This window comes from Stegodyphus dumicola, chromosome 6 (assembly GCF_044657685.1).
Source record: "Stegodyphus dumicola isolate Sdum_Otavi_A_Nest chromosome 6, ASM4465768v1".
Classification (NCBI taxonomy): Eukaryota; Metazoa; Arthropoda; class Arachnida; order Araneae; family Eresidae; genus Stegodyphus; species Stegodyphus dumicola.
In genome coordinates, this window is record NC_140773.1 from 113,077,164 (window position 1) to 113,091,965 (window position 14,802).

Sequence of the window (14,802 nt, forward strand, 5' to 3'; positions counted from 1 at the left end):
ATTTGTTAGCTCTAGAATTACGGAAGGGGTCATTTTGACACCTAGCAAACTTTTATCTCTGACGGCTCTTCTTTTTTTTCGCAAATATCTTGATCTTTTCTTCATTGTGATTTACGAAATAGTAAAGATTTCAAAAAAAAAAAAAAAATCATATTTTTATTTTAGCCCTAACAAATGATTATACCTAGAAATATGGCAGGTGTCATTTTGACCCCTTTAAGAGAAAAGAAATGCGAATACATTCCATTGTATTATCTGAACATTGTTACTTCTGTAAACTATTTTTATTTGCACCTGCTAAACAAAATACAAACAAAGGAAAAAATATAGTAGGTCTGCATGGTTTCACATATGCCAGTCACATGATTTGAAATATGTGCAATACTTTTCTTTGTGGAAAGAAAACAGAGAAGAGAGAATATTACGAGCTGAACATTTGAGGATTTTTCATAGATATTTTGTTTATTATTCATAACAAGTTTTAGTGGGAAATTTTATTCTACTTACATGAATTTATTATAGTGACATACTAATGGCACGTAGATAAAGACTAACGCATGAAGAAATCGTGAAAGGATAGGAAGTGAGATCCATTGCTCTTGCAAAGCAGTTGAAAGCACAACAAGGGTCTGGGGCGGATTGAGAGCAGCTAGACTTCTCCTTAAAGCATCCCAAACGTGCTCGATAGGATTCAAGTTCGGGATCGAGCTGGGCACTCCATGCGCATAATTGTTTCCTGTTGAAGGTAATCGTCTACGATGCAAGTCCTGTGTGGCGTTGCGTTGTCGTCTTGTAACAAGAAAGCATCACCTATTGCTATGGCATATGGGCGAACATAAACATCAAGGATGTCATCTGTATAAATCTGAGCATTCACGGTTCCCCTTGGAAAGAGATGGAGGTCTGTGCGTCCAACCAAAGAAATGCCACCCCAAACACAGACCCTTCCATATGCATCTCTTTCACGGATGTTTGACGGATGATAATGGGTTCTAGATTCTCTCCATATCAAATAACGCCTACTATCGCTTTCTAGACTAAACCTGGACTCGTTTGTAAAGAGAACCGCCCTCCATTGATCAGGCATCCAGTGGACATGTTGTCATGCCCACTGAAAACGGTTCCTCCTATGGCGTGACGTGAGCGGCACACAAATGGCTGATCGCCTCGCATACAGACCACCTTTGTGAAGCCTTCTACACATAGTTGATGTTGACACGAACCTTCCGATGGCTACAGGAAGGTAGGATCTAAGAAGAGTCGGAGTTGCCGTTCTATTCCTGCGTGCACATAATGTCAAATATCGGTCATCCGCGCTCGTCATAGCAGTTGGCTGTCCTTGGCTGAACCTCCTAGATGCCGAATCTGTGGTTTGAAATTGCCTCCAAAGTCTATGAACCACGGAAGGACTCGCATTTAGCCATCTGGCCACTTCTGTTTGACTTTGTCCTGCCTCTAGTCTCCCAATGGCTCTCCATCACAGTTCTGCAGGCAAATGATGCCTGGAGGTCATTGTTACGAATTGGCTATCTCAGATTTCTGATGTCACTGTCACAGTCAAATATGTGGGCTTGCTCTCAAACATTGACTTTTATGTTCCTTTCAGATGACATATTCCACTAATTTGCATATCTCAGTTTTATTCAGCTACTCTTACTTGGCAACATATTCAAATTTTACACGGTTTGGCTTATTTTTGAGGGAGTTATCGCTATTTTTGTGATTTTTTCTTAATTTAATAACCAGTGTAAATGAAAAAATTTTACAATTCATAAAGGAGTGTACTGATGCTGAAGCTAAGCGTAAACTTCATAATGACTCTTTCACTATTTTATTAGCAGAACTGGAAGCATTCATAGCGTTGTTGTACGTAAAGGGGGGGGCATTAGCTACCAAGGGCTTACCAATTCTTAGTTTGTGGTCCAAGACTTAAGGACTAAAGTTTTTTCATGAAACTATGAGTAGAGATAGGTTTTTGGAAATTATGAAATTTCTTCATTTTGATAATAAACTAACAAGGTCTTCACATTTGCAGTGTGATTAATTTGCACTAATATCCGAGGTATGGAATACTTTTATAGAAAACTGTAGGCTTTGCTACAAACCAAATGAAAACATTACGATTGATGAACAGTTACTCCCTACAAAAACAAGACAGCATTTTTTGCAGTATATGCCTAACAAGCCTGATAAATTCAGAATAAAATTTTGGCTAGCAGTAGACGTTAGGACAAAATACTTATTAAACGGATTTCCATATTTAGGAAAAGATGAAATGAGACCAAGTGATAAAAGTTTAGAAGAGAGCGTAGTAAATTGTTAGTTGATCCTTACAAAAATACTGGCTGAAATATAACAACAGACAGTTTCTTTCCATTAGTAAAATTTTTGAAATCCCTAAAACCAAAAGAATCAAGTCATGTTGGAACAGTAAATCGTGCAAAAAGAGAAATTCCCTATAGTTTCAAAAATGTAAGAAACAAACTTTTTTCTTCAGTTGTGATAAAACACGACTATATAACACTTACATCATATCAAGGTAAAAGAAACAAAAACGTAATTTTGTTACATACACTCCATTCATCAGTTGAATTTGAATCTAATGAAAAGAAGGTTCCTGATGTAATACAGTTTTACAATTCTACAAAATTCAGGGTAGATGTTTTGGATCAAATGGCAAGAAAGTAAGTACTCCATAAAAGCACCATCATGCCATTGGCCAGTACATCTATTCTACAATATTTTGGACTTAGCAGGCGTAAATGTGTGGATTCTGAAACAAAAGTATAAGGCTTCTTCAGTGTATAAGGAAGTTACAAAAGAAAATATCAGCAGAAGTGATTTTCTATTGCATTTGGCAGAAGAATTAATATAAAAATATATATCTAGTAAAAACAAATTTGTTCTCTCTTCAAGTGGCTTTGTGCATGGACAAGATTCAATAGAATAAAAAAGGGAAGAAAAAGTCAAGTAAGGAAATGCAAAGGTAACAAAACTTCTAATATTTGCGACAACTGTAATAAATATGTATGTGGATATTGTACACAAAAAATCCAAAAGATAAGCTGTGTGTTAATTGCAGCACAAACTAATATATTATCTGTAAATAAAGTATTTCCATATATTTCTATTTCCGTGTACTCTTTATAGCAAAAAGTTTGTTTTAAAATACTTTAATATTTGGATTAAAAACCACTTTTTTGGAAAAATTTGCATATTTATACATTTTGTTTTTTGTGTTTTTGAAATGTAAGCTATCGAAAATGAAAAAAAAAAAAATTGTTTTTAAATTACATTTTCCGATGGAAATATTTAAATGCTTGTTCATTATTTGACTACATACCAGCAAAGTCTCTATATTCTTTCAAATAAACTGTAGTTTTCATAATTTGCATTATTTTAATTTCTATTTCACTACTACATTATATCATATGAAATATGCAGATATCTTATCAAGGGGTCAAAATGACACCCGCCGTAATTCTAGGTATACGAAGATCACCGTAATTCTAGTGTTAACCAAATTGCATCATAAGTGCATATGTACAGGGAATTTTCGTAACCATTACCACCAAAGCACAGGTATGCATGGTAGGCTTTTATGCATAAAAACAGAACACTAGTGCACCACAGCACAGTTAATGAAAGGTGCTTTTTCTGGGTAAAAGCAACAATAAAAAACTGTATAAAATAGAGGGTTTTAATTCGAACAGTGGTGAAGAAGTAAGACCTGCAAAACATTGTATTATTGCAGTATCGTCTAACAATGACAATATTGACAGTGATCAATTATTTTTAAGTAATTTTGAATGGAAAGAAAAATATGATATCAATTGAAAGTGCATAAATATATATCTGGTAGTAGTGTTAATAAGGATATAACAAATTTTACTAGAGAGAACTTTTAAGGATTATTTGTAATGGGGGAAATTCTTGAACATATTATATTGGAAACTAATCGATTTGGTTAAAGCAATCCGAGTTTCACAAACTTTTTTTTTTTTCTTTGTATAGAAATTGAAAATTTAATTTGCACTGATGATATTGATATTTCTTGTTCAAAAACCTATGGTACAAGCTATTAGAGCACAGACAAAAATATTAAAGTGCCGTACATCAGAACAGTATTGTCCTGAAATAGATTTATGTCCTTTTCAAGAAAATAATGAATGCTTACAACAGGTTGATCTGTTATGTAAAATAAGACTAGTGATTGCCATGATCTCAAAAGTACTCAAAGACGTGTACAAGCGTGGTAAAGATGTTTCTGTAAATGAAATGTAGGAGCATGTTTTCTTATATTCATTATAATACATCAAAGAGAGCCATATCTGGAATAAAATTCTACTAATTATCCAAACTTTCAAACAAAATGTATACATAATTTTAGAATATAAATAGGAAAGGATAAGTGTAAGAAAGGGCTAATAAACACGAAAATTATACTAAATACGATAGAGGAAGCAAATTGTTATGAAAGGATCATTGTTTATATGTTTGCAGTTGGTGCATTTATGTAATTTATATAATAAATTATATTTCAGTTAATGATCTATGTAATAAATAATATAAATTGAAAACAAATGTTTGTGGTATGGCAAGAATCTGAAGGAAAAGAATGCTTAAAGCTCTCGAAAATATAAAATTCTAATGAGGTGTCAAACAGTTAGATTTAATTTCTCAAATTATTTTCATTGTATAACTTCAGTGAACTAAATAAAATTATAAATTCTTTGTGCACACCATTATGTTTTTCATTTTATAATATTTCTAATCTTTTATTCAATTAAAAAAAAGGGTAATCAAATGTGTTAATTTAGATAAAATTTGCTTTTTCAGCATGTATCTTACACATTATTCACTATTTTGCTTTTAATTGTTGTTTTTAAACAAATCCTTAATATTTCACTTTTAAATGAACAAAATCTTTATATATACTTTAAAATTATACTTTAAAATAACATGGAAATGATTTTCTTAATTTTTTGAAAATTTTAAAATATTTGCAAATAGTTTGTATATGTGAAAAATGTAACCTATTTAACTTATAACTGGTCTAATTTTTCAGTTCCAGATTTACAACCTTACAGTGTATTACATTTGCTATTTCTTGAATTATAAAAGTCAAAAGAAATTGAAAATATTTTAAAAAAGGAAGCAAAGAAAGAAAAACTAACATGCAAAACAAAGTGTGAACTCAATATGCTTTACTTGCTGAGCTCTATTATGCATGATGTATTTAAAATCGTATAAAATGAGCAGTTATGAAAACAAGAAAAATATTGCTGATAATTTAATGTTGTGTTGAACTATATAACATGGAACTTCCTCCCATAGTAATGACTTGAGTAACTTTAAAATACAGTACAAAGTCTGAAATCCGGACGTCTATTATCCAGAATGATCTAAAATCCGGACCTCAAAGCCATCGTTTTTCTAGGCATTAAGCATGCACATTTAATTCCCCCTCCATGCATAATAAAGCATTCTTAATTTCACTTCGACACTAAAATAAAATACCTTGTTATTGAAGAAACAATCATTTTAGCATAAATTTGTACTATCAGTAATTTCGCTCTGTTGCTGTGTATCTGCCTGGCACACATCTCAAAACGAAACATTCCATATAAATACATCATTGATCTAACCCGGTAAATCATTATTATACTTTCCTTTCATCACAGCATGTTTGTCAAAATATGACAACTTGATTAATGACTCATGTAGCCTCGTGTAACATATAAGCAAATGTCTAAACATTTGCTTATATGTTAGTAGTTGAATAATAATGGAGTATGGTAACCTTTTATGTTGACATTAAGCTTGGCAATGATTACAGATTTAAGTTAAATGCGATAAAAAATGTTGACGAGGAAAAATTTACCAAAAATTTCTTTCCATATGCTAAATATAGATTTTGGTGATGATAATCATAGACCCAAAGATTATATTTAAGACTATTTGAATTAAGAATAACTGATTTGTTATTCACATAAACACAGAACCATCGCCACCTTGTATGGCCGCACCAAGTCACAGAATTTAGGACCCACAGAGACTATCAGGCAGTAAGATACCTAGTGCTTGCCCTCAATAATCTCAATACTTAAATGTATAAGAAAAGTAATCTTAAGCGCCAACTCTCAATCTTAAGTAAATGTAGGAATTTATTTATTCAGAACTCTGATAAGCCTTAAGCATGTGCAAGAAATAGACATAAAGTACAATAAATAACTAAACTAATATAATACAGACTTAATAGTCTCAGTGCGCAATAGAAGCAAGATAAAATTTAACGAAACAACTTGTTAGTCGCCAAGGTCATGATGCATAGCCAAATATGTATAGCAAAGGATAGCTAAATTTGATGATGATAGCCACTAATTTTAAAGTTTTTTGGATATCGAAAACAAAGGTAAAATTTTGCAAATAAATTTGAAGAAGTGGTAATAAATGAAGATGATATAAAAGTTTTTCAATGTGATGACAAAGCTTCTCAATCATCAATCAATTAATGAATGGTGAAATCCGTAGTATGGTTCTAGATCCAGAAATTACCGCTACCGATAGTGAAGAAAATGACAGAGAAATTACTGAAAATGAGAAAATTTTGATTTACAAGTTAATCAGAATTCTCAAAACAGCAGTTACAGGACTTCAAGATTATGTATGTCTACAGAATTAAAGAGAAAGTATTAGCACAAAAAATGAAGCAATTTAAACATCTTACATTGAAAGAAATGTTTAATAAAGTAAACAAATAAATATGAGGCCTTTTTTTTGTAAATTTTGATACCCTTTAGATCATAAATACTTCATTATTTCATAAATCACAATTTCATATTTTTAATTTTATAATTTCTACACATGCCATCTTACTAGATTTAACCTTTTGAGGCTGGGACTTTGGTAGCAGTAAAAGCTACCAAAGGACGGGGAATCTTGAATCGAATGCCTTCCCCCCTTTAAGAAATCACCTCCTATTTGCAACAAAGATTCTTGCGGGTAGTTTAATGGATTCTCAGAGGGGTGCATCTATGTCGCAAAAGGAAGACCTTTGAAAGAGATAAGTGGTTAAAACCCCAGGGACGTCAAATTTGACATTTCACTCCACTTTTCAGTCTGGAAAATGGGGGAAAAAGACATGGCCACTAAAGTGGACAATCCCGTCTTTTCAAATAGAGGACTGTATGACCATTATAATGGCCATCCCGTCTTTAAAAGGTTAAACTGATGATCTAATATCTGGAAAAATCCAGAATAGCCAAAGTCCCGACGAGTCTGGATTTCGGACTTTGTGCTGTATTTATTTTGGAAGCACAACACAATTACGAAGTATAAGATTACAGATGTGGTGTATTACACCTTTTTATGTCATAGTGGCTTCATAGTCACTGTTTATTTTTCATTTTATTTATCACCAACAGTGGCAGAGTCTAAATTCAGAAGTCCAATCCAACCTCAAACGAGGAGAGAAAGTTATGTAGTTTTTTTGTTACAATTAGTTGATTTTAAGTAAATAAATTTGATCATGTTCATATATATGTGTGTGTGTGTGTGTGCATAATATAAGTCAAAACAAGAAGTAAAAATTTTAAAATTAGTGAATTTCAGAATTTATTCAAAAGGACTAAAAAATAAAATCCTGCACCATTGCTTCAAAGGTAATATTTAATTTAATAACATTGTAGAGAATATAAAGGAAATAATCTCGTAGGAAATTCAAAGTGAAATTTAGAATCCAAATAAGGAGATCATTTCCTTTATACTCTCTCTCTCTCTCTGTATATATGATATTTTGGTTTTGGGGAAGAAGATGAAACCCGAATCACGTTTGAGTCATGGCTGAGAAGACTATTGCTTACATGACGAGTGGTGTGCAAATCACATCTGGCTTTATGGTTAAAACGTCATTTTTATTTTGCAAAGTAACATTTATCCAGAAATACATTTTTGCTTAAAATTGGTACAATACTAAGGGGTGCTAAACATACCTCACAATTTCAGTACAGTACAAAGTTCGTAATCTAGACTCGTCGGGACTTCTGCGATTCCGGATTATAGATCATCAATTTAAATCTGGTAAGATGGCATGCAGAAATTATACAATTAAAACTATGAAACCGTAATTTATGTAAAGAGCAAGTATGATCTAAAGGATATCAAAATTTACAAAAAAAAAAAAAGCTTAATATTTATTTGTTTACTTTATTAAACATTTCCTTCAATGTAAGTTGTTTAAGTTGCTTCGTTTTTTGTGCTAAAGACGCATGCGTAAAGCATACAAAAAAAAGTTTGTGGCTTTGAGGTCCGGATTATAGATCATTCCGGATAATGGACGTCCGGATTACAGACTTTGTACTGTATTTGTAAGAAAGTGGTGAAGCGAGAGACATGGTTTACCCAACAACAGCAAAATGAGAAAAAATCAATGCATACTTTTCAATCCTGTTTATAGCCAGAAGGTCATTTTGATAATCCTGAGCAGCGACTGGGCTGCAGATGTCGCAGTGAAGAGAGATTGATGGAAAGAGTGACAGCAAAGCATATCTTTTGGAGCGGGGATGCGTTTAGTTAAAATTTATGAATTTAAAGATCTGTTACCAATAGATTCCAATTACGTTTAATTATTTTGTTTCATATTTTATAATGCAAGATAAAAATTGCAAATATGAATTACAATTTAAATTAGCAACAGCCCCTTAATGCTTAATGATAATTTTGTTTATTTTTTATTATTATTATTTTAGATTTAGTTAAAATTTATGAATTTTAAGATCTATTATTAAGTTTAATTATTTTGGGTACTATTCAGTATCGAGGGCCGTAAAAAAATTGCAGCGAAAATGTACGCGCAAAAGCGCCAAATCTAGCAAACGCGCCCATTTAACAGTGCCCCAAATCTAGTGTACGCGCTGATTTCAAATGCGTAAGTTTATATAGTTCTATATTTCTTAAGACGCCATTGAAATACTAATTTAATTTTAAAATCCTTTTTTGATATCCTATGGATTAACAATTTGGGAATTGCCCATGATGAAAACTCGGCAATAGAATTTTGGGTAAAGTGCAGAAATCCCCCACTGCTTGACGCGTTCTTAAGAATTGCTCATATTCGGTATCCATGTGCACATCGACCCATTTTCACTTTAAAAAAAAATGCTAGAATTGCACAAAAATGGCACTGCGCACACCCTTGACTTTATCTATGTACACATCGACCTATTTTCACTTAAAAAAAGTAAAAGAAAATTGACAAAAATCCAATTGTTTTTATCCTTGTAAAAAGCGGCGAACAAATAAGTGAGCGATTCTGCACTTTATCGAGAATATTTTCAAAGAAAAGGCATCATTCATTATAGAAAATTATGCTTGAACAACCAACGAGATGAAATTATGTTTTAGGGATAAGTCGGTAGCGAAATAGCGATGCAGGCATCCATTCAGTTATGTTTAGCAATTTTTATATAAATTATAATAATGATCTGAAATAGTTATTTACTCTTATGCTTCCATTCAGTCATGTTTAGCCTTTTTCATATAAATTATAATAATAAAAAAGTATTATATGAAATTAACTTTTCATCTAAATTAAAACATCAATCTTAAATAGTTATTTACTATTATACTTCCCGTAATTATTAGGGTTACCGCAATTATTTTTGGCAGCATTGGCATCAACAATAGTTTAGCGATTTTTTTTATGGCCCTCAAAACCGAATAGTACCTTATTTTATTTCATATTTTATAATGCAAGATAAAAACATGTAAATATAAATTACAATTTAAATTAGCAATAGCCCCTTAATGCTTAATGTTAATTTGTTTATTTTCCCTCTCTATTCTAAAAATAGGAATTTCTTTCTACACTGTATCATTTCAAGATTAATCTATTTCATATGACTCTTGCATAACGCTGGTGATGTAAATGGAACTAATACTCAAACAACTAATAATTATTTTATAGTTTTCAAACAAATGCATTGAAAACTGAAACTAACACATCTGAATTAAGATTTCATCCTGAATACAAACGACTTGCTTTCTACACTTCTGCCTAGCTGGATTGCTGCGTGTTGATCTCTTATTACTACAAAGCTATCAAAATGTAAGCATTTTGAAATAGATGCAAGTTATGTGCCAATTATTTATGACTGCAACATGTTTGCTGATATAAAAATTAAGATTTAATCTGCCTTGGCTGAGAATTTTCAGTTCATTATGGATCAACATTTCGCATTTTGCGCCATCAAAATACTTGCTGACATTTTAGTATGTTCTGTGCTATCTATGTGCTATGCCATCAATATTGCTAAGTGCGTATAAATTACGTATAAATGCACATAGATATACTATATGTATATGCACTGATGCACACATACAGTTTAAAAAAAGTCATGTCCATAAAATCATAAATTTATCATGTTCATATATATATATATGTGCACGTGTGTGCGCGTGCACACATTCTCAAAAGATTGGAAAAAGTAAGTAGTCACCAAGAACAATAAATTAAAAAATAAAAGTAATATGATTAATATTTCTTGTGCAACTTAAAAAATAAATCTCAGTATATAAATGATTTAAAAAAATGATTTGACTTATTGTGCAACTTGAAAAAATAAGTGTCAGTAGGACATCAGACTGTCATTATTTTTAATGTGTATTTCCACATGTAACTGTAGGAATTCATAAGGTGACTAATATAGTCCTGCTGTAGCTTATCTTGTTTGTTCTTGCAAATATTTTGGCAGTGGCAGAGTCTTGACAGAGCAACCTACAGCATCTCAGGAACATTCTATTATATTGGGAATAGGTTTGGAGATGCAGCAGAGTGTTCATGGTTTCAAAGGCAAGTCATTAAAATGTTGATAGTATGAGGGTGAATACCATCTTGTTGGAATATGGGAGCAGGCATTCACAGATGACAGATTTGTTATTCAAAGGACCTCATCAGCATACCAGTAGGCTTCCGAAATATCCACGTTGAAGATCAACTATGATTGGACATTATATGAAAATGCATCTCATATCATGATACCCATTTGTCTTGAATATGCCTTCAGTGAATTTATAGTTTTTTAACCTAAAACTTGGTATTTTGCTTTCAATTGTCTTATTTTCTGTTCATATTTGTAGGAAAAAGCTTAGTTTATAACAAAATTTTGGAAAATATTTAAATGAAACTTTAAAATTTTTTACTAGTTTGTTCACCATTGATGAAAAATAATAAAAATTAAGTATATTTTTTAAAATAGTAATTTTGCTTAATAAAGATGGCTTAGTGGAAAGGAAGGGAGGAATAATCAGTGTTTAACTTTCTGAAGCCGGCTGGTACAGCAGTTGTACCAGAAGAATGACTTTCTCTGACGCCGGCATTGGTACAACTGTTGTACCATCCATGCCCTCCCTATTTTAGAGAATCACCTATCTGTAGATCTCTGGGTGGTCCATTGTCGCTGCTCAGAGTAGCCCTCTTCTTGACAGTTTGGCTACATTTTGGCAAAAACCGCAGGTTTCGTCTCTCGCCAATATACTTGAAAATCAAATAGAGGCCATCTCTCTCTCAAACTGTCTCATAATTTTAATGCTAATTTTTTTAGTACTGACTTTTGCTATGATTAAAACGTCAGCGATTTTGCACGCTCTTTAAGCTTACCATATTTAATGTTTTTTAATCATAGCAAATAAGAATAGATAAATATTTTAGATTTAATGCCCTTCTAGAAAATAGGTAAAACCGCTTTTATCGTTTACTTCCTTTTCATATTTATGAATAATAAGATTTTATTTTGATATTTTTTTGTGGAGTGCATAAATCCCTTAAGAACTGTTAACTCTTTCAAAATGCTTCTATTATGTAGGCAATTTTGTCTGATTTATCAGGAGATAAATAAGAGACAATTGTATGCATAATAGTTTTTGCGATTTTCATTCATTCAGTGATTGCTTTCAATGATTTTCATTGATTGTAGATTAAATAAAATCAATTTATCTTTAGACCCTCTTTTAGGATGAGCTCTGCTAAAAAGTATTAAACATCAGTAAAGCTCACGTTACTTCTAAATTGAATCAAAACGTCAGTTACGTTGTATAAAATTTCGGCCAGTTTTATTTGCTGAAATTCTTATACTCCTCAAGAGATAAAGGGAATTCAGACAAGTTAATAAAAAAAATATCTTAAAAAAAAAGGTTGTTATTTTGTCTGTAACAAGGTGTATGTCAACTTACTATTAAATGTAGGAAAATTAGGATTGGATTACGGAAAAGCACTCGAGCGCTATCTGCTTAAGGGGATGGGTGCTTTCGTGTAAACCTTTTTAAGAAAAAATTGCTCGCATTTACGTTCCTGGTGGAAAACTCCACATGTAATCAACCCGTTCTTCGTGTTTGATTGGATTAATTTTGTTCGCTTACTGAATTACATCAAAGCACACAACAATTACCTGTATAAGGGGAGTTATGCCTTCGCAGAGGATTTTCTAAGAGAAGCTGGCTTGCATTTATGTTACACAAAAACCATGAATCCAACTATTTAGCCGGAATTCAAACCCAAGCGAGCTACAAGTGTTCAGCCACCTTTACCGCTCTATTGAAGAGCCTGTAAAAATATTGATAAAGAAAAAGTATTGAAATAACTGGTTTAATTTACTAACCTATATTTCTCAATCAACAGTACATAAATTACGCATATGAGGGAATTATTTGTGAATAAATAAACTGTATTGCACTTTTCTCCACTATTTCATATTACGATGGAATTATTGCATTTCAAAGTTATTTCTCATGAATTAATTTTGCTCCGTTCATGATTTTTTATATTTTCAAAGAGAAAATTTCACAATTTAAATAAAAAATACACGAGAAGATACTTTATGCAAAATTTGGCATAAGCGGTTTTCTTAATTTTGCTTTGAAAATATTCCAGGGTAATCGTTTTCATTACTGGAAGAAATATGAAAAACAGATTTACTACATTGTGTCAACACCCAGTATGTTCTTATTCTTTTGAAATTGTGAAAGATTACTCTTTCTAAAATAAATTAGAAAATATATTATGTGCAAATAGAATATTCGTTGAAAATGAAATAGACTTCAACCTTTGGATATAACGATGGTTTTTGACGAAATTTCTGCCTATGAAAAGAAATTGACGTATAATTAATTATTCATGAACATTTAAAATTGTTCTCAAAATTCTTTTGATGATTGCATGTATAAGTCACAGATTTTTTTCTCTGCTAACATAAACAAAAACCAATTTTACAAAGAATTCTCGTTAAAGATATACCTCCTTTGCCTGATAGTCCAATGTAATATTTGTTAAAGTTAAATGATGAAACGCAACCAATGTATCTCGGATTTTGATTTTTATATTATAATAACAAAATTATCAAAAAAAGCAGATTTAAATCTCTGTTATTGCTATTAAAGCTTTATTATTGCTGTAAGTTCATCTCAAAATCTAATTGTATTGAATCCCATTCTAATCATCTAATGGTAATAAATATTATTTCATTAAATTAGTCATTACCATTATTTTGTTAATGAAAACATGTTATTAAAAATTGCATTCCAGCCTGCAGATTTACAAAGCTAGTCCGTATTTACTATATTTTGTTAAATTTTGTTTTCGTTTTCTAATTTCTAATACGAAAATATGCGAATATAAATGAAGAGTGAAAACAAAGTTAAAAAATTCACAAATTATTTACGAGATTGATCAGAAATAGTGAGTGGAATATAAACATTGCATACATTTTGTTCTAAATAAATTGTGCACTGGATATGCATCCAGTACTGCATATTTATTTATGCACTATTTATTTAGAACTTCATTTAAATGAAAGCAAAATAATCATCGAAAAAATTGCAAATCTAGCAACCCCTCTACTATGGGGCATAAGCGTCCGACAAACATGTAAATTTTACTTCACCCTTTAGGAGGGGGACTAACGACTTTTCTCATTAGGAAAATGTCAAAGAGGGGGCAAAACTGTTTCGGATCGCGCTGGTCTGAAGGCTATATTATGAGAATTTCGGCCCGGTTTTAGAAGGTTAATAATGTTCAACATAAACAATCCTGTCAAAATAATATTACTGCAGCTACAGTATATTGTGTTTGCTTTATGTATTTAATTGGCTTTGTGTATTATTATTACATAAAATTAAGTATTTAATCAGCATTATAAGTTTATCAATGTGTGTATTTTACATAATTGAGTTTTTAACAACATTGCTCATATCAGAATACCTATTGCATACTTAGAGAATTCTGTGCATAGTGGCACAAAAGGTCCAGCTATGCCACAACCACTTATTAAAGGCAATAACAATATCAGAGCAGGATATTTTCAATATTTTCATTGCTCTGGGAAATATTTTATATTCTTGTTGTATTGGCAATAATATTGATTTTTAAAATTTTTTTTTTAGGTACCAGAAGAATCTCTCATAGATTCTTTATCTGATTCTTATCCTGTTCAAGAATTACGTTCTTTTTTGAATGAAATAACAATGTGTCCTGGTAAATTTGAAAGGAGAATTCAGCCACTGACTGAGACTTTAAATTCCATGGTGGATGATGATGATACTATGCGTGCTATTGTTAATATAATACTTGATGAGGTAACTCATGAATGTTATAAAAGATTTTTTTAAAGTAATTTTCAAACTTTAGCTGTTTAGAATTAGGAATATATTGCATTTTGTGATATTTTTTTTAAATTGTTTATTTTACAAAATCGAGTCTTTCTTATTGTTCTAAGAAATTTTAGGTTCATATTTATCTCGGTACAGGAA

The 14,802-nt window shown here is 31.4% G+C and overlaps 1 protein-coding gene across 1 annotated transcript in view; it reads left to right on the forward strand.

Moving 5' to 3' along the window:
- The window catches only part of Paip1 (Poly(A) binding protein interacting protein 1), an 85,487-nt gene that overhangs the window by 10,474 nt on the left and 60,211 nt on the right, over nt 1-14,802 (forward strand). Inside the window, exon 3 of the mRNA XM_085818828.1 lies at nt 14,437-14,628. Coding sequence (XP_085674954.1) covers nt 14,437-14,628 — 192 coding nt within the window. The remainder of the gene's footprint in view (nt 1-14,436; nt 14,629-14,802) is intronic.